The sequence below is a fragment of the Lissotriton helveticus genome, chromosome 1_1, assembly GCF_964261635.1.
Source record: "Lissotriton helveticus chromosome 1_1, aLisHel1.1, whole genome shotgun sequence".
Classification (NCBI taxonomy): domain Eukaryota; kingdom Metazoa; phylum Chordata; class Amphibia; order Caudata; family Salamandridae; genus Lissotriton; species Lissotriton helveticus.
The window spans coordinates 1,373,689,967-1,373,717,323 of NC_136057.1; the positions used below are offsets into that span (position 1 = coordinate 1,373,689,967).

The 27,357-nt window shown below is 40.7% G+C and overlaps 1 protein-coding gene across 1 annotated transcript in view; it reads right to left on the reverse strand.

The window, feature by feature from the left end:
• Positions 1-24,600: 24,600 nt before the first annotated feature.
• The window catches only part of CACNG2 (calcium voltage-gated channel auxiliary subunit gamma 2), a 435,276-nt gene continuing 432,519 nt past the window's right edge, over positions 24,601-27,357 (reverse strand). Inside the window, exon 4 of the mRNA XM_078683837.1 lies at positions 24,601-25,905. Coding sequence (XP_078539963.1) covers positions 25,370-25,905 — 536 coding nt within the window. The 3' untranslated portion in view covers positions 24,601-25,369. The remainder of the gene's footprint in view (positions 25,906-27,357) is intronic.

Genomic DNA, 27,357 nt, shown 5'->3' on the forward strand with positions numbered 1-27,357 from the left:
CACAAAACCCTAAACCCCCACCTGAACAACAATCTTTAAGAAAATACATTTCCAAAGGGACCATACCACCTTTGTTTTGGAAATGCCATGTTGTGCAGATTCACTCACTGGCGCCAATCTTATTAGTGATCAAAGAAACACTTTTTCTATGGATTAATCACCTTAACCATATATATAGAGCCTCTATCTGTTGTCTGTTTATAACACCAAGGGACACCTCAGGACTGAGCATGCAGTTCACAAAATATGCTTATTGTTTTGGGTAACTATTGCTGATTATCTAGAACTGTTTTGTTTATGATGTAGTGCGGCTGCTTGTGACTGCATTAAAAGATTAATGCATAATGTAGCCTCCTGTCTTGTAATGAAATTGAACAAACGGCAGAGACCAAGCAGGGCTACTCGCTGGAAAAATGCCACCTTACCCCAATCCTCCTAGCCGTGCCCACAAGACAAGTTCTAGGAGTTACTAAAAAAAAGTCCAGAGAGCTTTTCAGTGTTTGGTGTGGCTCTAGGTGAAGGTATCCCTGCAAGGCACACTGGAGCCAGAGCTCCAACAAGTAGGCAGAGTTATAAAAGGATGAAGCAAGTTCACAAGCCTCTTCCTAGACCGGGCTTGGATCACACCCTCTCAGATCCCACACAATTTATTGTCTTCACACCTCAAAAACAAATAAGACAGTTATGTATACCCTATTTTGGGAAAGTGTATTTGACTTCATTATCAGATGCACCTCTTGTAAACAGGATGGATGACATGTTGGAATGGTTGGGTCGTGTGACATTTTTCAGCCAGCATCTCGAAAGAGAGACCCCTGGGGACAGTAAGACAGAGCTAAACGGTGGGCGGGTGGGAGTTCTCCTTTTCATGCCAAAAAACGCTCTTCACACATACACAGTTTCTCCTCAATACATGAGAGACTCAGTCTTGGGGACCCATTGCACACTTAAGCAAGTGGAACAGGGCAGTGCAGAGGCACTTGGCTGCATAAAAGCAGAGGAGGCCGGAACTCTGGGTAGTCAGCATGCTTTCCCTAACCATCTTGTACTGCGATGCAAGGAGGAGGGCGGGCTTGGCTTTTCAAGGGTGTGTGGCAAGCATCCAGAAAGAGACTGACTGCACCAATCAAAAAGCTCTATGCTTCTGGAGAGAGAACTGTCAAAGAGACCAGTCAATGATAGAATAGTTAGGAGGGGAGGAGAAAAAAGGGGGAGGGTATTCCACTTCATAAAGATAGCCTCTCAGACCTGAAGCAGAAAGCAGCTGAAGGCCAGTCCAGACCATTGCATGACACATTTTATTCTTTTGGGTTACCTTATATCCAATTATAGAACTGGAGGAAAGTGGATATAAGGATCCCCAATGGTCACCATTGAACTAATAAAGTGGGGAAGAGAAGCCTGTGGAGGTATAATGCCCAAGGAGAGGGAATATATTTCACAAAAGGAGTTCTGACAGGAACATTTTATCCCTAGCCATTTTATGAGGAAATAAGAAAGAGGAAGACAACATTGGAAACATAAAAATGTTGCTTACTTATGTGGAAACTAGGTAGACCAAAGGGGGTACTGCGATTTTGCAATATCAACTGATTCCAGTTTGACTTGTTATTGTATATTAATGGATTAAATTAAAGAACTAGACTTAACTCCATCTTGGCTGACTGTGGTGTCATTTTGGTGGATACATTCACAGTGGTGTCATAAGAGGGATAATGTGAATCCACCAAAGGAGGCACTAATATAAAAACATGCTGTGGGCCAGCGTTAGTTCAGACAGGCAATACAACATCCTCAGCAACATGCCCAAGAAGATTAGCAGAATTTACATCAAACTTTCCAGATCCAAGGACCTTGTCAGGTGGCAGTGCAAGAGAAAAACCTAGATGCATTAAACCTAATAATAGAAGTCATTGCTTCCTCTGCGGTACATGTTTCTTCAAAAGTATTCTGTCCTTCAGAAGTATATTCCAGGGCAAAACCAACAATATATTTTTACCGGTTTTTTGAAAGGGTGCTAGGATTCCCATATAGCTGCAAGATCATTAAGCTTATTAATTTGTGCCTCTTACTCACCGGAAGGATTCAAGCAGCATATCAGGATGCTAATCCCAAAAGAACCAGCTCCTATGAAGATATTAAGAAGGCTGTCCTGGAAAGGATGGGATTGAAGACTCCAACAGTACTGTACAATAAGGTTAAAACATGCAGGAGCTCCTGTTGACTTATTCAACCAAATAAAGAAGGTTACGGATAAATGGCTTAGTACTGTGAGTACCACTAAAGAAGCCATGAGAGATAAAATAGTAATGAGCTGTTCTTGGAGGCATTACCTCCATTGATGCAATGGTGGATGGCACAAGCCTCAAACCCTACTTCTGCTGGGTTTGTGGACCTTGCCTCTTACCAGAAAGCCTCTATGATGAGTAGAGGAAGGGTAACTTCCTCTTCATCTGTGAACATCTTATACCCCCTTCCAAAGTCTTGAATCCGACCCGCAGAAGAATCAGAGACTTGATTTTGCTAATGTATCAGGAGAACAATACCAGAAAAGAAAACAGGAAGGGGTATATCATCACAGGAATGTCCCTGCCCAAAGTCACTTAACAGTGAGTGAATCTGTTATTGTGACTTTCTATTGGCATTTGTACCCATTAACTCCTACATGCACAATCAGCCCAGAAACAAAATGGACCTGACACCCAGAGTCTGGCTTGACATTAAATGGGGAGTACCAAAAACACACCCTTCTGGTGGAAAAAGACTCCTGTCTGTGCCCGTAGGAACATGTGCAGTGAGCAGTGGTACAGCAAAAATTGATGGATGGAATGCTGAATAAATCAAACATTCACCCCTAGTCTAGAGATCTGGGTTAAATCCATCGTTCTTTTGCTCAGTACCTCTCTCCATTTTGGACCCAGTCTTGACTCTGCTCCTCATGGGAACAGTCCAGCTCGAACTACCAAGCTGGGTCCTCACTGGACCAGAAACAAGCGTCCTGGAACCAGTTTTGGGGTTTCACCACTCATCAGCCAGGCTAGCTTGAATCCAGTGCCTCAGCGAACAAAGGACCTATGTCTGGGCATACCCATCCCACTTAGGGCAAAAAGTGCTACCGTAACAAATGATGGACGGAATGTTGAGTAAATCAAACATTCACTCCCCAGTCAAGAGATTTGGTTTAAATCCATTGTTCTTTTGCTCATACACCACAGCAAACTGAAGTGGCGTTGTTAGCAAAAAAATGATGAATTAAACCCAGATCTGTGATTGGGGGGTGAATGTTTGATATGTTCAGCATTCCTTTTATCATTTGTTCTTTTTGCTTTTGTTGTCCTAAGTGGGAAGGGTATGCCCAGATGTAGGTCTCGTGCTCACTGTGCCACTGGATTCAAGCTAGCCTGGCTGATAAGGGGGTGATGCCCCGAAACCGGTCCCAGGATCTTTGTTTCCCTGGCAGTTTGAGCTTAACTGTTCCCATAGGGAGCAGGGTCAAGACTTATTTGCATATGTCTGGGTCCAAACTGGAGTGGCATGGTGAGCAAATGAACAATGGATTAAACCCGGATCTGTGACTGGGGGTGAGTGTTTGAAAAGTTTCAACACTCCGTCCATCATCTTGTGTTCCTATGTTCACCCGAAGTTGACAGTGAATGCCCAGACGTGGAACCCTTGCTCACTGTGTCACTGGATTCAAGCTAGCCTGGCTGATGAGGGGTGATACCCCAAAACTAGTCCTAGGATGCTTGTTTCCAGTTCAGGGAGGACCTGGTTTGGCAGTTCAGGCTGGACTGTTCCCATGGAGAGCAGGGTCAAGACTGATTTGTCTATGGCTGAGTCCCGAACTGGGGTGGCATGGGGAGCAAAAGAACAATGGATTAAACCCAGATATGTGACTGGGAGTGAGTGTTTGAAAAGTTTCAGTACTCCATACATCATCTTGTTGTGTTGCTGTGAGCAGTGGTGGTGGCATAGACATTTTGAATCAATAGCCTTGGTTAAGGTGTTTTTCCAGCCCACAAAACTGAGCACAATGCTGAACAGCCTTCTTGGGTAAAGTTCCACTTGTGCCATGCCCAGACCCAGTGCTGACATTCATATGTGAGAATTCGGCGTATGTTGTGTGCTTGGTGCCTGCTAGCAGACTCTGTGCTAGTAGTGTACGTATGCTAAAGGCACGTGGGATCCATTTTATATTTCTCTGGGCTTTGACGTGGCATAAGAAGGTGATATTGGAGCACCCTCCCAGAGAGTGGAAGTGCATTGCCCGCTTTTCTCAGCTGGAGACAAGACGCGTGAAGTGATGGAGACAGGGTGGCCCTTAGATAGTCAATGTGCTCTATTTAGCAAGGGCTTGCTGATGGGTTTTCCCTGGGAACTTCCCATTGGTAAGTCAGCAGATTCAGATGTTAGTGAGAGAGAGGAGTTTCTAGACAGGACATTGAGCCTTTGGTCTTTCTCTGAGTGGCCTCTCTGGAAGCTCTGATGACAGTCAAGTGCAGAGCTTCACACTTCATTGTGAACATGTATTGAGTACTCCTGCTTCGAACCAGCATCATAACTACCTGATATGAGAGCAATCACCCTACACAGAGAATTGTCAGTGCTGCACCAGGAACATGAAGTTCTGAAAAGAACTACCTGAAACCGGTTCCTGAACAGTGGATCAACAACCCTTGTCTGAAAACTGTACATAAAGGTGTGATGAAAACATTCCAACTTGGTACCAGTTGCAAGCAGCTTCACTGACCAAGGATGGGGGTACTCCACAGAATACTCAAAGAGTTGCTGTGATCTAAAGCTAGAATTGCTGATGAGCTAGAGGCAATGGCACCTCGCCTGAAACTGCATGTTTTGCTGGACACCTGAGACATAGGAGCCTGACTGCCTGCTCAGAGGAGAAAGGAGAGAGTCTTGTCCCACAGGACCTGCCAGCCTGAAGATGAACGCATCCACGATGTCTGGATGAGGGAAGAAGAGCCCAGAAAAAACAGTTTGCTTAAGAAAGTGCCAGAGCAGACAGGTGTGAACCTGTGGAGCTTGTGACCTTCCTATTCAAACAAGGATCACATTTGTCATCGAAGAGATTCACCTGAGTACCTGAAGCTGCGACTACCACAAGGAAGCCAAATGACCTGTGCTGACTCTCTCTTCACTGTGCTTGAAATCTGCATCTCAGACCCAGGGTTGGAGAAAAATAATTCCCCTCTGCAAGCTCTAGAGACTTTGTGCCCTTCAGCGAGCTGCCACCGACCGATGCAGAGGAAAGTAGGAAGGCCACTTAGGCAAGCCCTGGTGACCCATGTGCTCCTGCTCGCCCCTGCTGAAGCACAACTACATATATGCACTGAGACAACCCGAGTGCACGTCAACTCTCACGTAACAGCAACACTTGAGATCATGGACTGTGAACGTGTTAAACAGAACTGATTGGTGACACCTACAAGAATAGTTCAAGCCAACATAACTGACCTGCCTAACCAAGAGTGAGGACTGACCTACAGGTCACAGACTGTAGGAAAGCTGCACTGTTCTAGCCATATTGTTCTGTACCTGCAGTTAAATCAGAGTTTTGCCTTTTCACTGTGTAAAAGACTCCATAGATTCTATTGTGAATATCCCAGAAGTGCTACCCTCTTATTTATGTACTGTGTCTACATTTTCTTGTAATTAAAGTACAGGGACATTACAGCCGGCTCTCCTCTGCATTCGACCTAGTGAACAGATCTAAACTTTGGTTTATTTTACTCGACATGGGCATAGATTAGTTTACTTCTTGGCTGACTTACACAGGGATCTCTCCGCAAGGGTGAGGGTCAACCAAGAAGGTAATTGCACATGCCACTTTAAATCTGGGAGAGGTGGGTGTCAAGGATGTATTTTAGTCCCATTGCTTTTTACTTTGTATATAAACAACATAGGAAAGTTTTTAGACTTGGCCAGCTTATACTGAGAGTAGGGTACAGGGCTATCCCTGTGCTCCTATATGCGGATGATGCTGTTTTATTAGCCCGTACAGGTGTAGGGCTCCAGAGGATTTTGGATTCCTTTGGGGCCTATATAAAATCACTGGACCTAGGTCAACATAGCTAAATCACATACTATGACTATGGGCCAGAAGAAATATAAAGGATCCAAATAATTTTATTGTGAAGGTGTAGAGCTGACCAGGGAGACCTCTTTTACCTATCTGGGGGTACTATTTGATCAGAGGGTCTCATGGGTTCCCCAACAGAAAGCAAAATTAAATGCAATGGCAAGGTCTACGGCCGCAGTACATGATTTTGCACAGCGTTTAGGGGCCAAGCCGATTGAAGCTTTGCTCGACATCTATAGGTCTAAATGTATAGCCATTGCATTGTATGGATCGTCCATTTGGGGTTACACACCATCAGAGGATGTACAGACAGTAGAAAATACGTTTTTACGTACCCTTCTGCCGGGCCCTCAATCTACCTCAACTTTTCTGATACATCAGGAGACAGGTGTTAGATACGTATCAGACTTGTTGAGGTGGCACCAGTGGTTTGTTGGCTTAAGACATGGCTTAAACCAGAGTTAACCCTGAATCACAAGATCATTAGAGACTGTGTCGCTCTGGAGCGAGCCAACCATATCCCGTGGTTATATTATATCACGCATACCTTGAATAAACTAGGGCGGCCAGGTCTATATGATTTCCCGAACAAAATAAAAAAAGATGATTTCGCCTGGATAAGAACACATTTTCTGAATCTAGTGATGGCGGAGAGAGGGGAGACTGAGCTCACGAAACACTCAGTAAAAATCTATGTTTTGTTAAAAACCTACCCTCATGTTGAACCTTACCTGAGAATTGTCACAAAGCCCTTCCACCGCCTGCTTTTAACTAGGTTTCATTTTAATGTAACTCATTGCTTTTTAGGTAATCAGCAAGGCTGGAGTTGGGTGTGTGATTTAGGTCCTTGCATTTGTGACAATTTTTTGAATAAAGACATTATGCACTTTATAATGTTCTGTGAGCATTACAATGTTATTCATAGGAGGTTTTTAATTCCTATTTTAAGGGGGAAAAGGTTTTATACAGGTAAAACCCACCTTGTTATATCTTCATTGCTGAATGATCCAGGGGAGATTTTTAACAGGTGATTTTTAACATTGCAAGTTTCCTAGTCGCAGCTGTTAGACTTAGGAAAAAACAGCACCCTATGATAAAGATTTAAAGCGGATCCACTGTGCCAACATGTTTAGCTTTTTTATAGTTTTTATGCTGGCATTTTTAACTGTGACTTGTTTTTATTGGGGTGATTTCCCGCTATATATGAACTACTTGATGCTAGAGCTTGTAGGTGATGTAATGAAATTTGTCCCTGTAATATTTTTCTTTTTAGGTCGCCCATAGTCATTGATGATTTGCATTTTAGATGTTTTTATTATGTAGTGTACGTTGATATATGTATTGTACTTTTATGTTTTTTATTAATCGAATAAAGTGGTTTTGATGATGATGACGAACTGATTGGTGGCACTTACAAGAACAGTGCAAACCAGCATAACTAGCCTGCCTAACCAAGAGTGAGGACTGACCTACAGGTCACTGACTGTAGGAAAGCTGCACTGTTCTAGCCATATTGGTCTGCACCTGCAGTTAAATCATAGTTTTGCCTTTTCACTGAGTAAAAGACTTCATAGATTCTATTGTGATCATCCAAGAAGTGCTACCCCCTTATTTATGTACTGTGTCTACATTTTCTTAGAATTAAAGTACTTTTCTTTTCACAAAGAAAAGCACCTTAGATGAACATTCACTCTGTCATTGTTAAGTCCCAAGTCTCGACCTCCTACACTACCTCCCTCAGATGCTTTGGACTGCTCTCTCTCAATATCCTGAGAGGCAAATATGATAAGGGTGTAAAAAACCCATTCTGCGGTGCCATAGTAGGACACGTGGCAAGACATAAGTGTAAATGACCCCAACCCCCACAGTGGGATCCAGTAACCCCTGTGTGCCCTGTGTCCCCCCCAAACTCGTTCTGGGTTCCCAGTGCTTTGGCTGTGGGAAATAGGGACATATTGCACAACTATGCCCGAATGAATAAACCTGAACTAAGAGATGCCACCTTGGTGAGTACTAATTATAGAGAACTAAAAAAATGTATACATAACTTTTTGTCCAAAAAAGTAAATGTGAAACGACAATGTTGCTAGGGATTGATGGATAGTGGTTGTCGACTGACAGTAATCAGCCTAGAATTGCATAAAAAAAGGAAGAGAGAAGTCTGGGTGCCCATTACCTGTATCCATAGCTATAAAAAGGCATTCCTGACTACGAATGTTCTTTTCATTATTGACAGGTACCTGTTACAATCAGTCACTGGGTTCTTCTTAACTGCCTGAAACTGTTGTCTTAGATCAGGGTTAATCAACAAGTAGATCTGGAGCTAAGGGCAGCTCTGCAACTACCAATGAGCAACTCCACTAGGTGTGGCACATCCAAGAAAATGAAAAGCTTTTGTTTGTTTAAAACAGAGATGTTTCCACAATTGAAAAGGGCGTATTTAAAAATAAAATGGATGTATTTTCAGAACTGATAAGCTAATGTTTGCTGAAAAATAAGGCTTTTTATTACTGATTTTCTTTCATAGGTCCCGGGGGTCATTGTGTAGTTGACTGCTATGACCTGTAGATGGATTAAAAATGTAAATTCTTAAAGTTTTTTTTATATGCATTATTGCTGGTGACCTTGCCTGATCACTGAGGCGGTCACTGCTAGTAATCCAGTGATAGTAATGCAGTGGGCACTAATGGAATACTGTCTGAAGTGGTCACTGATAATTTGTGATAGTAGCTCATGATGATTTTTTTTTAACAGAAGTAGCTCTTATTACTGAAAAGGTTGGAGAGCCCCCATCTTTAATAGGGATATCCTTCAGTTCTTACTGTCATTGTCAAAGGACCCCTTCAGATAAATAGCTACGGTGAGCTTTATTTTCTTGCTGAAGTGACAACGTGATCCCTGTTCAGACAAGTACAAAAACATAATTACACACTACAATGTGCATTGGATATGGCCATAAAGAAAGGCAAAACTGATACACCCCTAACATGTTCATAATTTCAGTGGGTAGATGGATTTGTTTACTAGATAGTGCCTCAAACGAAAGGCATTAGAATACAATATGTGTTAGTGTCCAAACCTTCCAAGTACGCTGTAGTCTGCATAGCCCAGTGGTATAACTGGATGCATCAAGGATCTGAGAAGACAAACACTCATAGCGAAGTGTTTCCTTTAGCCTAGGATGCACAGTGAGGCTGCAAAACATTGTAAGACTGGTCCTAAATGCCAGATAAGGAGCTCTGGAGGGGCCACTGCAGCCTTTACAAGTCAAAGTCCCCTTCTGAGAATGGGCATGAGCACTATAGGTTCCTTTGAACTATAAGGGAGGAAGAGCAAGCAAATTCTAGTCCTGCTGGAGTATGGCAACATATATTCAGACTTTTTCCCCAAAAAGGTACTTCAATTGCTCATTTATGTAAAATATTCCTGGGCTTTTTTGCCAGAGTGGGATTCCAGAAGAGATTGTAACAGGTAGGGGAACCAATTTTATGTCACAACTTATGGCTGAAAGACAAACGCCTCAAGATCCATTAAAGCAACACATCGGAATCTCACTCCCTCACTGATGGCTTAATAGAGTGTTTCAACAGAAAAATCAAACAGATCTCATGTAGTAGTGTGGTAACAATTTTCAGAGTAGGGTGCTGCCATCAATGTTATGTCACTGAAGTTGTAGGATTTGTGACAATCTAAAGGCTACATGAAGGACAAGTGTAGCAAATGAATTACATTAATTCTGCAGGAGAATACAATTGTTGTAGTGTGTGTCAAGTGGTGTGTTTTGAAGAGCACTGCCCTTTAATATATGACTAAAGCATAGTGTGGCAGGGCACTGCCATATCCAGAGAGCACATGTTCGATTTAAAAGTCCTCTTGAAATGGCCATTAAATTTGCATCAGGCATGCAGCGTTACTGCTAAATTCACTTGGCACACAAACAATAGCATGTGAATATTTGGTGTGTGTGCATATTTATAACACAGTTACATTTTCTTGGCTGGTTTCTGTCTTATTAAAATCTTTGTATCCATCACAATTCAGAAGTAGAAAAAATAACAATTGCCTCATTTGCTCTTACTTTGTTGCTCATATATTTTGAAATATTTGTGAAGTTAATATACACAAATTAGATTTTTGTTGTGTAGTGAAAACAATTGACATACTGCAGCCTTCTTTTTTCACACTCTGTTTACCCCCAGAGAGATGTCACTTAGTTGCAAAATTCACTCACTTTGCAGTAGGAGAAGGGAAACATCAGACTTCATGTAAAAAAAAAACCAAGAAGCACGTTTCCAAGACGTTGCCTGGTATTTTACCTCTGTCCTTGAATGCACAGCAAATGCTACAATATAAAAACAAACATTGGCAACCCTCTATGTTGATCATTGTCCTTTTGAACTCCATAAAGGTTATTATGAGGGTACTCACACCTAGAGCCAGCGGCCCTGATCTTATGCACAGCTGCTGGCCCATAAAGGAGAAACATAGTCATGGTTTTTGCCTTTCATATTATTATGAGGCTCTTCAAAAAGTTCCTCATGCTTTAGTCCTTTTGAGCTACTGTTTAGACAGCATCCCTGATCCATACGTGATCTGGTTTGGATCGTTGAATCCTATACCCCCTATGATTGATTATGTCCTGGCACAATACAAGCCTTTAAAGACAGTTAGAGACTGGCTGAAAAAAATGCAGATAGCTCAAGAGACACAGGAAAGTTATTAGAACCTGGGAACCTGTCTCCATGCCCTAAAGGTGGAACATAAGGCCTTGGGGTTTTGCCCCCCAACTAAGAATAAAGTTTTAGCTTAATCACATGGTCCCTCTATGTCAATAGGATTTCAACCTTTGATGCGTATTCTTTCCTAGAGTTGATGACTTGATCGAAGAGTTGGGAAAATGCAAAATACATGCAAAATACATTAGACTTAATTATAAGGTATTGCAAGGGCCCATTAGAGAGGCGGGTCACTATCAACCAGCCTTTTTTATCCGCTTGGTCTTTTTCAGTTTAGGACCTTTCCATTCAGGCTAAAATGAAAGCGGCAACATTTCAGTATTTGACAGATAAGATTCTAAAACCTAATCAAGAGTATGTAGCAGCCTACCTTGAGAATGCTATTGCAAGCACTATCTTGGGCTGTCCTCAAAGCCCTGAACTCTACTCGTTTACCAGCAAAGCATGGCAAGTGTACTTTGGCTTCCTCCCAGGTACAGTATTTGGGGTACACGATTGGCAGTGGTACGGTCCGTCCCAAGATGAAAATACTGAAGCAATTGGAAACATTCATAGATCACAAACAAAGATGTGTGATCCTTTTTATGCCTTATAGGTTACAATCGTGTATATATATATATATATATATATATATATATATATATATATATATATATTTTTTTTTTCCTCTCACTGTGTCATGTTTGAAAGGGAGCACTTTACAGTCGGTGCTCGCGTCAAGACCAGGGCAGTGTCTCGCAGGATATCTTTCATAAGAAATTAATTATCGCGTCACACCTCTTGATTTTCAGATGTTCTTTATTGCAGATCGTATATCTCTCCTACGCTTTTCGAACCGTAGTTCCTGTTCACTGTAGTCTATTACAATTGTCCCTTTTCCATTCCTCTATTTATATTCCAGCACCTGAAACCCTTTATGGTGCATTGTGGGCAATATAGTATTTTGTTGTATATTCAACCAACGTTATTGGGCATACATCTTTCTTTAATGCGCTCGCATTTCCATAGGCAGTGGTATCTCGCTGGTACTGCCAATGATCATGTTACAACTGATATGCGCCCATTCTAATGTTAGAAATTCCTGCGCATTCCTGATTCATGACTACGCCATGAACCTCAGTCAGCGTCAGAATTTTTAAAAAAACGCTGAATATGGAAGGATTGTAAATTATAGACTAAGTGTCAGTTATGGTTTGTGGGGCTGAGTGCACATTGGCCTTTACAGCGGTACTACTGCCTTCTGGATTGCATGACAATTCTTTTCAAGACTTTCGGTCTGCCTTATAGCAATTATGTTACTACCTTAGCCCATTGGTGTATCCAATTTGTGTGAGTGTAACCTTACAAAGAATATTGTTATATATTGCAATGTTCCTTTAAAGTAATTGAACATTTAAATTATCAGTTTAGCTCAATCGGGGGAAGTGCTTATAATTTTAGAAAGACAGAAGACCCAAAAGGCAGTAAAGTGCTCTTTTAGACCAGCAGATAGGGAGTATTCACATATAAACAAAGTCTCGGACAATGGTAGTATTGTCTATTCGCAACAGTTGGTATCCTTATAGATGGACGTACATCTCCTCGTCCCCATTAAGTCCCAAGGGATACTTAGTTTTAAACCTCATTATCATCCTTGACACTAACCTACGCAATTTCTGTGTTCGATTCCCACCTCGTTCATTCGGAGGGATCGTTGCCAGACCAGAGTATTTGATATCCAGCCATGTTTTGCTGTTATGTAAATTCAGATGTTTGCAATAGCATACGTGTGTTTCGCATTCTGTATGGCACAAGTGTGTTCCAGTATATGCTTTTTTAGTGGGCATATAGTGCTCCCTATGTACTGTTTTCCACAGTAGCATTGAAGTATGTACCCCACATAGGTTGAGTCGCATGTTATTGTATCTCTGATTTCGAAGGTTTTGCCTGCAAGATCTTTCAGATTTTTGATCTTCTTGCCTATTTTGCAGGCTTCGCATGTCATGCATTTTGTGGAGCCTTTTTATCTCGTCTCGAGTCATATCTCCGGTTTTTTGGTTTCAAAGTGGCTTCTCACCAAATGATCCAATAAATTTGGTGCTCTTCTGTAGGAGACTAATGGACGGTCCCCTATAGTGTTGCCTATGTCTGGGTCGTTCTTAAGTACATTCCAGTACTTTGTTAGAGTCTTTTGAATTTTGTAGCTTTCTATTCTGTAGGTCATTATTAACCGTGGTTGATCATTGTCTGGTTGATTTTGTTTCTCCATGTTGTCTTTATCTTGATTCTCATTTCCGTTTGTTCTTTCTTTCCTGTTCACCAGTGTTTCCGCCCTCGTTTTCTGTCTGGCTTTTGCTTCTCCTCTCTTAATGTCTGCATACTTATATCCCCGTTGTAGGAAGCGTTTCTTTGTGTCTGAAAATTTCTTTTCCATTTCTTGATCTTTGGAACAGTTCCTTTTCATCAGCAGTAGTTCTCCATACGGAATACTTTTTTTTAGGGTTTGAGGATGAAAGCTCAGTCCATGTAACAGACTGTTCGTGGCTGTCTTTTTTCTGTGCACAGTTGTGTGCATGCGGATGTCTTTGATGTAGATCTTCGTGTCTAAAAACTCGACTTCCCTAGCACTGATAGTGTAGGTGAATCTTAGGCCCACATCATTTTCATTTAGCACTGCAAAGAAGGTTTGAAACTCTGTTTCTGTCCCCTTCCACAGTATGAACAGATCATCGATGAAACGTAGCCAAAGGGCTAAGTTCACCATATGATGGTTGTTTTCTTCTCTCCAAGCGACGTTCCTCTCCCACCATCCCATCATGAGATTCGCATAGCTTGGAGAGAAGGAAACTCCCATCGCAGTACCGCAGCATTGGGCATAGATCTTCTTGTTAAAGAGAAAGATATTGTTATAGAGACACATGGTTATCATGTCAATAATCATCTTTGAATACTCCAGCTCATTAATTGATCTTTGTTAAAAAAATTATTGGATTGCTTGTAGTCCTATCTCGTGGTCAATTGAGGTATACAGCGACACCACATCAACTGTTACTAGTAAATATGTTGGCTTCCATTGGGTGTCCATTAGTGTACGCAGGCAATCACCAGTGTCGTTAATGTAGGAGCTGAGTGTGGGCACTATTGGTGCCAAAAAGTAGTCCACATAAGTTTATACATTTTCATGCAGGCTCCCACAGCTGATAATGAGGTTTAAAACTAAGTACCCCTTGGGATTTATTGGGGACGAGGAGATGTACGTCCATCCTTAAGGATTCCAACTGTTGTGAATAGACAATACTACCATTGTCTGAGACTTTGTTTATATGTGAATACTCCCTATCTGCTGCTCTAAATGAGCACTTCACTGCCTTTTGAGTCTTTCCTCTTTCTAAAATTATAAGCACTTCCCCTGATTGAGCTAAACTGATCATTTGAATGTTCAATTGCTTTAAAGGAACATTGCAAATATATAACAAGATTCTTTGTAAGGTTACACTCACCCAAATTGGATACACCAATGGGCTAAGGTAGTAACATAATTGCTAGAAGGCAGACCGAAAGTCTTGAAAAGAATTGTTACGCAATCCAGAAGGCAGTAGTACCGCTGTAAAGGCCAATGGGCACTCAGCCCCACACACCATAACTGACACTTAGTCTATAATTTACAATCCTTCCATATTCAGCGTCTAAAAAAAAAATCTGATGCTGACTGAGGTTCATGGCGTAGTCATGAATCAGGAATGCGCAGATGCGCGCGGGGGGACAACGGGGGGGGCGGGGCGGGTGGGCGGATTAGCATGCACATGTGTATGTGTTCTTGCCGCTATAGTTTAAAAGTTTAAATGTTTATATAACTGTTAGATTAATGTCATCTCTATGCATAAATACACAGCAGAGGGATCCACCCCGTCAATATGTTATTGTGCAAGATCAGACTGACAGGTAGTCGTGCAATGCTCCAGAGGGTGCCGGACTAAACCCTGCATGTATGTGCTAGGCCAAAGTGCACGTACTTCACATATGTGTTAATGTTAGAGTGGCTTCATGATTTTATACTGCACTGATTTGTGATACTTTAATGTTGTACCGGCGCGACCGGATTGTTATGTTACGCTGTTTGAATCTTGCACTGTACCTTGAAAATATAAAATGTTAATAAAATAGATTTGACACAAAAAAAATGAATCAGGAATGCGCAGGAATTTCTAATATTAGAATGGGTGCATATTCGTTGTAACATGATCATTGGCACTAACACTGAGATACCACTGCCTATGGAAATGGGAGTGCATTAAAGAAAGTTGTATGCCCAATAAAGTTGGTTGAATATACAACAAAATACTACATTGCCCACAATGCACCATAAAGGGTTTCAGTTGCTGGAATTTAAATAGAGGAATGGAAAAGGGACAATTGTAATCGACTACCGTGAACAGGAACTACGGTTCGAAACGCGTAGGAGAGACATACGATCTGCAATAAAGAACATCTGAAAACCAAGAGGTGTGCCGCGATAATTAATTTGTTGTGATATATATATATATATATATATATATATGCATCTCTTCCATACAAAGAATTGGCGCGGCACACTTCTTGGTGGCTTTCAAATTGATTTATTTCAAATCGCAAAAGCAAAACTCCTACGCGTTTCGAACTGTAGTCCTTGTTCACTGCCTTGAACAAGGACTACGGTTTGAAACGCGTAGGAGTTTTGCTCGCGATTTGAAATGAATCAACTTGAAAACCACCAAGAAGTGTGCCGCGCCAATTCTTTGTATGGAATAATTATGAGACACTGTCCTGGTCTCAACGCGGGCACCGACTGAAAGCGCTCCCCCTGTGACGGGACAAATTGAGTGACACTTGAAGATGATTACTTCAGTTATTTATTTTCCTGTAGGTTCCCCACCTACGCGTTTCGGACCTGCACGGTCCCTGGTCACGGTTAACAAACATTTGTCCATCATTAGTGTTCATTATTTATACAAAAGACTCGATGTAGCTTATTATGATGCATTATGGGCTTTGTGGTGATAAGGTCTTTGATCTGTTCAGAGCTTATCTTTGTGTTTTGGATTACCGGGGTCCGGCAGTCTACACTATCACAGGGGATATGCCTGACGCTTTTTGAATTCATAAGCGTGGTGCAAACACATGATCATAGGCAATCATTTAAATGATTCACCCTTGCGCAATATTTGCGACTCGTTGATTCATGTGGCGTTTCAATCCAGACTGAGTGTCAATGAGTCTATATCTGCTAAGTGCCTGTTTGTGACTCTACCCCCTGATATTGTTTATGCCGGGCTCACAGTTTTCCAACACTCGGATAACAGATAAAAAGTTAAAATTGTGGTTCACATATCTCTCTCTTTTTGTCTATTCTTACACCTAAAGTTTGTACACATTATATCTCTGTATATAATGAAAAGAACTCTCAATACAAAGTCAGAATGAAGATTCATGGAATGGAAAAAATATGAAAAAAATAGAGTTTTAGATTATTAGGTCCTTAGTAAGTTCATACAAGGCATTACAGATGCACATGCATTTCCTCATCCCCGTTCAGTCCCCACGGGCTTCTGGTTTTAAACCGGATTATTAACTTTGATTCGAGTCGTCTTAGTTTTTGAATACGATTTCCACCTCTTTCATTCTCCTTCACCATGGCTATGCCTGCATATTTAATGTCTTTCCACGTTTTATCTGGATGAGTTTTCAGATGTTTGGAGATGGCATAGCTATAGTCATTGTTTTGGATTGATCTTATATGCTCCAATATTCTCTTTTTAAGAGGACAGATCGTTGAGCCAATGTATTTCTTGCCACAGTAACATTGTATCTGGTAGACCACAAACTGGGATTCACATGTTATTTTGTCCCATATCTCAAAGTTTCTACCTTTTTGATCCCTGATAGATTTGAGATGCTGTCCGACCTTGCAGGCTTTGCATGATAGGCACTTTGTGAAGCCCTGTTGTCGCTTCTGTAGCCATGTTGCTGGTTTGTCTTTCTTGAAGTGGCTGTTAACTAGAGTGTCTTGGATTGATGGAGCCTTTCGAAATGATATGAGTGGTCTGTCTCCTATCAGAGTGCCAATTTCCGAGTCTTTTTTTAATACACTCCAGTATTTAGTTAGAATTTGTCGTATTTTGAAGCTCTCTTTTGAGTACGTTAAAATCAATCGAGGTTTGTCATCATCTGGTTTAGTTTATTTTTTATTTTTTACTATTAGCGGCTCTGCTCTTGTTTTGGCTCTTGCTCTCTGCTCACCACGAGCAATATCTTTGTATTTGTATCCACGTTTGGTGAAGCGAGACTTGGTTTCCGCAAATTTGCTTTCCATTACTGTTTCTTCTGAGAATTGCGTTTCATTCGCAAAAATTCACCGTAAGGTATACTTTGTTTTAGTCATGCCGGGTGAAAGCTTGTGCCATGCAGCACGCTATTCTCGTTGATGTTTGCTTTCTAAAGACGGTTGTTTCCAATTTGTTATTCTTAATGTAAATTTTTGTATCAAGAAAATCTATTTCTTGCTTTTGGATGTTGAAGGTAAATTTTAAACCCACTTCATTCCGATTCAGTATTTCAATGTATTTGATAAGTTTTTGTTTGGGACCTTTCCATATGAGGAAGAGGTCGTCTATGAATCGGAGCCATGACACCACGTCCGTGGTGTATGGTTCATTTTCTTCTCTCCAAGCTATGGGCTTCTCCCACCAGCCCATGGGGAGATTAGTATAGCTTGGAGAGAAGTAAACACCCATAGCACATCCGCGTGTTTGTGCATACATGTTTTTATTGAAAAGGAACACGTTATTCAGTAAACAGAAAGTTATCATGTCCAACAACATATTTGTGTGTTGTAGCTCCGATATGGCCCTTTGTTTAAGGAAATATTTAATTGCTTTTATGCCTACGTCATGTTGTATTGACGTGTAAAGTGACACAACGTCTATTGTGGCTAGCCAATATTCCGGTTGCCACTCTGTTACCATGATGTTTCTAAGGAAGTCTCCAGTGTCCTTGATGAAGGAGCTTAGAGTTGGGACAATCGGTGCCAGAAAGTGGTCGACATATGATGCCATATTTTCACACAATGAACCACAACATTATATACAGAGATATAATGTGTACAAACTTTAGGTGTAAGAATAGACCAAAAGAGAGAGATATGTGAACCACAATTTTAACTTTTTATCTGTTATCCGAGTGTTGGAAAACTGTGAGCCTGGCATAAACAATATCAGGGGGTAGAGTCACAAACAGGCACTTAGCGGATATAGACTCATTGACACTCAGTCTGGATTGAAACGCCACATGAATCAACGAGTCGCAACTATTGCGCAAGGGTGAATCATTTAAATAATTGCCTATGTGTTTGCACCACGCTTATGAATTCAAAAAGCGTCAGGCATATCCCCTGTGATAGTGTAGACTGCTGGACCCCGGTAATCCAAAACACAAAGATAAGCTCTGAACAGAGCAAAGACCTTATCACCACAAAGCCCATAATTCATCATAATAAGCTACATGGAGTCTTTTGTATAAATAATGAACACTAATGATGGACAAATGTTTGTTAACCGTGACCAGGGACCGTGCAGGTCTGAAATGCGTAGGTGGGGAACCTACAGGAAAATAAATAACTGAAGTAATCATCTTCAAGTGGCGTGCGGCGTTTTCTTTACTGAAGCCTTTTTGCGTAAATATATATATATATATATATATATATATATATATATATATATATATATATATATATATATATATATATATCCCTTTTCCTCCGGGGAAAAAACGGACGACGAGACCACATCTTCGTGCTGCTACTTGATTTTATTCAGCCACCATTTCCATCATGACGCGTTTCGGGCTCAATCGCCCTTAATCACATATATATAATTTTTTCTTCTGTGGCCTCCTCACCTTTAACTACCTTGTTAAAAGAAAATCAGATCCTAATAGACTACTTTGGATGTTGGGCAAGACCAATCTTTTTCTCACTTGAAAGGAATCTTGTTTACTTAATTGGTCCTCTCTTGCCCAGATTTTTCGAACCCCTTCACTCTTAAAAAACATGGTTCAGGTACTGATATTGGAGCTCATCTTTCCCAAGAACAAGAGCATGGCCTCTCTCGGGTTCCCTTTATTAGCTGTAAACTCCTGGCACATGAGATTGAATATGCAACAATAAAGAAAGTGTTTGGTGATCCGCTGGGCTGTTGATGCCTTACTTTACCATGCTGCTACTTGGTTAATATTTCTTTGTATTGGCTGACCATGCCCCTTTTCACATTGCTGGCCCGTAAGATATCAACCAACCGTAAGGGCTGAGATGGTTTTTGGTGTTACAATCACATTCCATTATGGTGTTGCATCATCCAAGCCATTTTATGGTAATTTAGATTTTCTATTGTGCTTACCAGTTTCATCCCTGATTGAGCGTCGGACTTAAGGGAGGGTCGATTGTAAAGAGGTATATTCAGATTTTCAAAATACGATTGCGTCAGAAACGCAGGGACTTGAGATTGAGTAATTTCCGGGTGCACTATAGGAGGCATCAGAAACTGTGAGGGTGACTCCTGTGGAAATAAGCCGGCTTTAAACAGCACTGAATGAGTTTATCCCTTTCCTTCTAAAATACATTACTTTGCCCACAAAACCACCTGCTATCTTGCACTAGGTTGCTACAATGAGTGAATGAATGAATAGAATTTATAAAGCGCAATAAGCTGCTACATAAGGAAAGTCTCAGCAGCAGGTAATAGTAAGATGCACAGAAGGAGACTGGGGGAAAAGAGAAAACAGTCCCAAAGGAGGTCTTTTTAAAGAGGCTGGTCTTTACGAGATACTTACAGGAATCCTCAGAAGTTGCACATCTGTGCTCAGGGAAAAAGTTCCAGAGTTTCAGGGCTAAATAAGAAAAAGAGTGCAAACCTGCTCCAGCCTTGAAGATCTTGGGGACGCATGGCACGTTAAGATGGTCAGAGTGCAGTGCTCTACGAGTCTGGTATCTTTTTATTTTGTCGCAGATATACAATGGGCCTTTCATTTGGGTGGCCCTGCATGATATTGTCAAAACGTTGAACTTTATTATTTGACTAATGCGAAGCCAGTGCAGACTTTTCAAACTGTTTCAAATTGATTGTCGTTTAGAAATATTCAAAACCACTCTAGCTGCTGCATTCTGGACCCACTGCAGTCTGTTTATTAAAGCTAGGGGAGATCCAAAAAGCAGCACATTGGCATATTTGTGTCTAGATGTAATTAATGAGTGAATAATGATTTTTCCATGTGCTCAGGTGGAAATTTGAGTATCTTTCTTCGAGATTTCAGCAGGAAAAAATACGCTCCTGCAATAGCATTAACATGTGTCATAAAAGATAAAGCGTTGTCAAGCTTAACCCCCAAGTTTTTGGTCATGGTGGAAGGAACAGGGGGGAGGCCTCGTTCGGTAGACCACAAATGAGCCATGTCAGATCTGGGGATTGCACCAAATATCAGGATCTCTGATTTTTCAGAGTTTAAACAAAGACAACTTTTGTGCAAGTAGGGTGGGGCTTGGCTTTTGAATGGGGTGGAGTTAGCAACCAAAGAAAGAATGCACCAATCATGAGGTCCCATGCTTAATTGTTAGACAAACCAGCCAATGATACCACAGTCAGAAAGCCTCTCTGACATACAATGGAGATTAGCTGGAGGCTAGACCGAGCCAGGATACCTTAAACCTTATGGTACAAATTAAAAGTGAATAAAGAATCCCCAGTGGTCAGTGGAGGTCTACTAAAGTGAGCAAGAGATACCCGAGAAGGGATATTGATCTCAATTAGAGGGAAAGGATTTCGCTAAAGGAGTTCTGCCAGGAAAAGACTCTTAAAACATTAAATACATAACCTTTTTACGTGTAAATAAGAAGGAAAACTCACTGGAATTATAACAAGGTTGGACAATTACTTTTCCCTTACAAGTAAAATATGAAGATTAATAAATGATACAGGGACCCAATAGTTGTTAGTTTACATATTGTTTGTGAATTGTTTACATTAAAGATTTAGAAGGAACCTACATTTTGGCAGACTGTGGTGTCATTTTGATGGAAACATTCACACCCATTTCTGTATAAAATCTACTTTGATCTCTTAAAATCTTATTATGGATTTATAGAACAATATGAACAGAAACGGCTCTGGCAATTACAAAAAAAAACGTTAAAACATTGAAGTATACACTTTTACAGACAAATCACGACACACACGTCTGAAACAAGGAACTCTACCCAAGACCATGAGAACATCAACCAGCTGCAGTTTCTTCAAGCGAAAGATTATCCTCAATCTTGCTCACTAGGAGTTCCAAAGAAGTAAGAGAGCAACTCATAATAAAAGAACACATTATCGTCCAATATCCATTCTTAGCTGCTTTGAAATTCAGGACAAGACACTTTCATTAAAATATTTAGATTGTTAAAAATGTCTGGGGTGCCAGAAGACAGATGATTTGATGCTATTCTTCTGCACATGCATTCCTTACCTGAAACCTGGGTGATGTGTGCCTAGAAACAATTATTGAGCATCTTGAAATAAAGTTTAGAGTCACTATGTTTCTAACAACATAGTCACACATTTAATAATTTCCAATATCAAGATTTTTGTCTGTCTACTCAAGTAAGGGAGAAAAAAATTGGACCAGTTGCGACTAAGATAAGTGACCCTTTTAAGCTGATGATTTACACACATCCAGCCCTGGCACAGGAACAATGGCTCTTAAAAAATAGATGAAGTGTATGTGTGTGATTTCTCTGTGAGACACTCTATAAATGTGGTGGGGCTATAAAAAAAGACAGGAGCTTAAGATCACAGAGTCCTGTTACAATGGATAGGACATACGATGAATAGTAACAGCACAAAGACATCTAAACAAAACGTCTTAAGTCATGTGTTTTCAAAACTAGGAGCCACCTGTATTAAGGCCTCAGACTGGCTGGGCTGACTGGAAATTTCACGTTTTGAAAAATCAATAAAAGTTGGATACTGGACGCATTCTTAAGACAACTGAATCTCATTTTTGTTCATCATTGTTATATTTGTTAACATTGGATTGCCAGAATTCGGGCTGAAAACAAAAGAATATAGTGGACACTCCTTTTCTAATTATTGTGGCCTCAGATAAGATGGTAATGCCATAGGAGAATGTAGTTCAACAAACAGCACATAGTTGCCAACTTTCCGTATTTAGACAGTAGGTCCCTGCTTTGTTGGCTACATTACAGCCTTTAGATCTATGGGAGTGATCATACAGCTTTTTGAGAAGCTGAGAATAGAACCTTTTAAGGTGTTAAACAGGCTCACAGAGCATACATAGAATGGCCTACAGTCCTCTGTTCTGTTCAGTGTTCTGATATGCATGCCTTGCACATGTTGTTGGAGGTGCTAACTTGCAACCCTGCACATGTTTTTGATAACAAGATGTGTTAGTGAGGTTAAGGTCCTCGTACCTGGTGTCGCAATTGGCTGGCCTCGCCCTCAAAGAAGGATAGAGAGTACCCTTAGCCCCAGGCTGGGCACCCGAGTTAAAGCGTCAATCCCGACAATTGCGGGGGACCGACAGTGGATCCCCTTTGAATTTGCCAGTGGATCACTGTACTGTTTTGTATTGTAACATATCATTATTTTTTAGCACATTCTTTAGAGGACAGGTACATTTACTTTTGGTCCTAACAAATGCTGCTGCACCTCCTCTGAGGGTATCATGGCAGAAACATGTTGACCTCCTCTGGGCACACATCTCAGCAGGTTTAATCCACTCCTGCAGTGTTCGTTGTTTGAATCCTGACCCAGGGGTGCACAAATAAAGGTGTATGTACACAGAGGAGCCCGTTTTAACCAACACATCACTTTTGCAAGCTCTGCTTACCTCAGTACTTTTAGCTCATTATAGAGTACCTACTGTATCTCTAAAAACATTAGTTGAGCTCCTCTTCCTCGGTAGAAGAGTTGTAGCCCGACCTTGACTAGGTATCACCGTACGAGGAGGTTCCCGATGATGAAGCATGCTTCCTTTGGTGGGTGAGGGGAATCATCCCATCCCATCTAGGTTACCATTGTTTCTTGTGTAATTTTCTTATGTAGACCCAAGTGTTAAATTGTGTGGTATAGTGAGGTTAAGGCTGACATCATTGCTCACCTGTCACTTGTTGACATTTTTCATGTGTCATATTGCCCTAAAGCAAGATCCTCATTTCATCTGATCTTGGTGCCATTTCATTTAATTTCATGTGATATCCTAGTCGGATGAATATCATGTGATGTCTTTTTGGTGATGTCATTATTATGCTCAATACTGATCTTAAAGCTTAGAAAATCCTACCTCTTTTAGGTCCAAGATTACTGGCAAATTTGAAAGTGCAAAGCATATGTTATATGGGATCTCGGAATTAGGACCCCAGGAGCATTCTCATGAAGGGTATGCCCCTGCAGTTAAAGAAAGACCAAGGAGTGAAAAGTGTGATCTGCAGTTTATATTTAGCCAACCGAAAAGGGTGGTGAGTGCTTCGGAAAAGGGCAGAATATACCTAGAATGAGATGATAATGGACGAGGAGAATATGAAACTAAAAGGACTGAAGTCTCTGAGAGTTATTCCTCTGAAGAGAGTTGTCAGAGATCATTCCTCTAATGAGGGCCTGAAGTATGGAATTGGAAGGGGCTAAGTCTGATATTGGCAAGCATCCACGTTTTTAATTTTTTGCAAACCTATGATTTTCTTTAAAAATTTAAAAACAATAAAAAGTTTTTTTTTAAATGACGTAAAAAAGCAGCATGCATACACACATGAAATGAATGATGTAAGAAGCTGAAAGACAATAAAATACTTGCAAAGAAACAGACATGATGAAAACGGTGTATTGAGTCAAAAAAGCATGGTGAAGTTGAACTACGGCCTTAAAACTGCTTTTGGGATATGGGGCTCGATGTAGTAAAAGACAGGTCACAAAAAGTGGTGGCAAATTGCACACCAATTTTTTTGCATGCAGTCTTGAATTTTTTGATGCAACCTACGGTACTGATAGGTCACACAGCAAAGTCGCCAGTCGCAGAACAATCTGACTAATGAATATAAAATAGGCAGGTCACTAATAATGAGCACTGCGTTTGTAACCAATCACAAGGAACAACAGACCACCATCTCTTTGTTTGCAATCCCACATGAGCTGATTTTTAAAGGACCAGAGATGTTCCTTAAAGGAACTGGTGACGTTTTTTGTGAGTGTTTTTTTAATAAAAATTCCTGATTAAGAAAATATCCTGGGGAGAGAGGGAGACGGCAATGGTGCTCTAGAACACTGCTGACTCAGCCGAAGCTAGAAGGCGTCCCAGGAGGGCGCCTACCTCTTTGTGAACCAGTTACCTACTTCTTTGAAATGTAGAGAACTGATCAGTGTTTTCCAACTGCATTGTGGTCGCAAGCCACTGTTATATTCTTTGCAACTCGCAATTAAAAGACTTGGTCTAGATCACAAATTGAGTTAAGTAAACAGGAAAAGGCCGTTTTGTGGTCACAAACCATTACATTTAGCAAATTACTGGATTTGAAATGGCAGAATAGCTTTGTGTTTCGGCCAAAGTTCAAATTATTGCAGTAATGCAATTACTTTCTACTAAAAAAATTACTGAAAAGTAAAAGTCCTGTTCATTTTCTTTTTTACACCCATTTTTCCATCATTACATTTCCTTTTCAGAAAAGACACGTTTCTTCTGAAGCAAAAAAAAAAAAACGATCTGCCATCCTGTCTGGTTTACGTTTTGGCCCTCCTTTCTGATTTGTGAGAGGGCTAAAACAGTTTTTTATTTTTGTTATTTTTACACTAAAATGTTCACAGTTTGAAGTATCTGAAAACAAAATAAAAATAAGGAAGAAAGGCATCTGCATGTTTTTCCAAGTGTTCCTTCTAGATATTTACATTTTATTTATATCTCTGTTTTAAAAAAAAGTAAATAAATAAATCAAACAATTTTTTTTCACAAAGACCAGAACAATCTTTTTCCCCATGTAATCTTTCTGACCATTAACCCTTATTTTTTATTTTCTTGACTTGATCGTCAGCTAATTCCAGGTTAAAAAAGCAACAAAAAAAACAAACCCTCCCAAAGCTCCCCAACCCCTCAATATTATGCTCCCCTTTACATTTGGTTCCCTTTTGGCATTTTTTATTTAAATGATTTCTTTAAAATGGTACATGGCGTTTCATGCATTTTCTTTTCGTTTTGTTTTTATTTTTTTGAATTTTTTTTAAAACATTCGTTTTTTCCCATTCTTTTTCTTTTTTTTAATACTTTTTCCTCCTGGTAATTTTTATTACTCTTTCATTTTATTTTATTTTTTTAATTAAATGTTCATTTTTTGCGTTTTGGACAGTCCCCACTTTCTTCCACCCCAACCCTCATTTTTTCCTCCCCTCACCCTTCACCCACCCATGGGCCCCAACCCTTGCCCTTTTCCCCACACCACTGCCACTTCTTCCTTCAATGGCGGTCCGCACCGAGCCCCACAGACTCATACTGGGGTCGTTCGCCGGTTGGCTGTATTGGTATGAACTGAGTCCTTACTGTCCTTCTGTATACAGTTGTGAACCTGAAGGAAACTGTTATCTCTGTCGGAGTTGTAGGTGGCTGTGGGTGTGGTGGCTGCCTTAAGGGGGTCCCTGCTCAATGTGTACATTGATATCTCTGTTGAAGGCAGGGTGTTGAAGCCCTTCATTCCGACAGGCGAGGCATCTCTGGAATGCGAGGGCTCGGTGGAGCGGGAGCTGGAGCGGCTGCGCCTCTGGTAGCGGTAGCGATAGCTTGGGATGCGGGTAATGGCAGAGGACTGAAGGTAGTCCGTAGCACGGGCTGTGGCCCGTAGCTGTTTGTGTCGGTCGATGAACATGTGCACGGCCAGTACACCCACCATCTCAGCGATGATGAAGGAGAGGGCTCCAAAGTAGAAGGACCAGCCATATGAGTAGCTATTCTTCTTGGAGTCACTCTTGGACGGGTCTCCCGCATTGGCCGAGATATAGACGATGATCCCGATGATGTTGCTCAGACCTGGAGAGGGAGGACGTGTGGGCAATGTGGAGGACAGGTTGATAAATGTATGATGGAAATGATGGAAAAGGGATTTAAGGGTTAAGGAAATGAGTTAGTGTATGATTTTAGGACACGAGGTGTGAATGTTAAGAGCAAGAATTGGTTTTGGACAAAATATTGGATGAGATGTATGATTTGGGGGTACGGATTTATGTTTAGCAGATGGAGAAATATAACAGATGAGATGATGTATAACATTAGGAAATCAAAAGAATAAGGATGAAGATGAAAGAAGGGTTCACAGTAGGAACATGAAAGGCAGGGTTTGTGGATAGTGAAAGACAGAGAAAGGAAACAGAAGAAACAAAGAAGCCATGAGTAACATACATCTGTCCAGTAATAAACACTATCAATGTTCACTGCAGGGAAATAATCCAAGACACAAACAACTGTAAACAAAGTCCATCCAATCTTATCAAAAACTGACTTGTGATTCAAAGTCTTGATTCCTGATATCACTTGATGAATCCTGATACACATAACATGAATGATGATACCTCATTTCCAATACAGATACCATAAGCTGAATTCTGATAGCATATCCGGAATTCTTCACTCTATAACATGAATTCTGATACCATATCCTAAATTCTGATACCCTATCATGAATCCAAAACCCATATCATAAATCCCGATCCCATCTCATGAATTCTGATCAGATATTGTGAACTCTGATACCAAATTGTTAATCATGTTACCATCTCCTCTTGATACAAAATATTGAACACTGATGATATATCACAAATTGTAATATCATATTTCAAATCTGAATCCCATAAAATTGATTCTGACCCCATACATTATTCATGCTACCATTAACATGCATCACATGACTAATACCTCATACGATGACACCACCAAATGAATCCAGGCACCCATAACATGACTTCTGTTACCATTTCTTGAACCAAATGTCCATTTCATGAATACTGAATTCATAACATGAATTATGATACCATCTCATGAATCTTGGCCCCTGTAATGTAGATTCTGATCATGCTTAGAGCCATATTATTAATCTGTATACCGTACAATCAGGTCCACTGGAATTAAGTGATTCTGCAGCAACAGCATTTACCAGATAATAAAGCATTCGTTGAACTAGCCACATGATCTAGCACAGCAAAATTTAGAGATAAAAAAAAATAGTTTCCATGTCGTAGGGCGCTACTGTACATAACAGAAATGCTACACCTGCTGTCACACAGTGCCAGATCTTCGCAAATTTTAACTGCCCACCTTTCAATTGCCTATTTTCTCTGACTTAACTTGTGTTAAAATTAGAAATACTCATCACATGGTACGTATAACATTATGCTGCATAATCTGCTTTTTTTCTTGCAGCATAATTTAATCAGCTCTACCATATACGTTAGTCCTCCGCTGTTGCATAATTTTAGTGGCCCAACA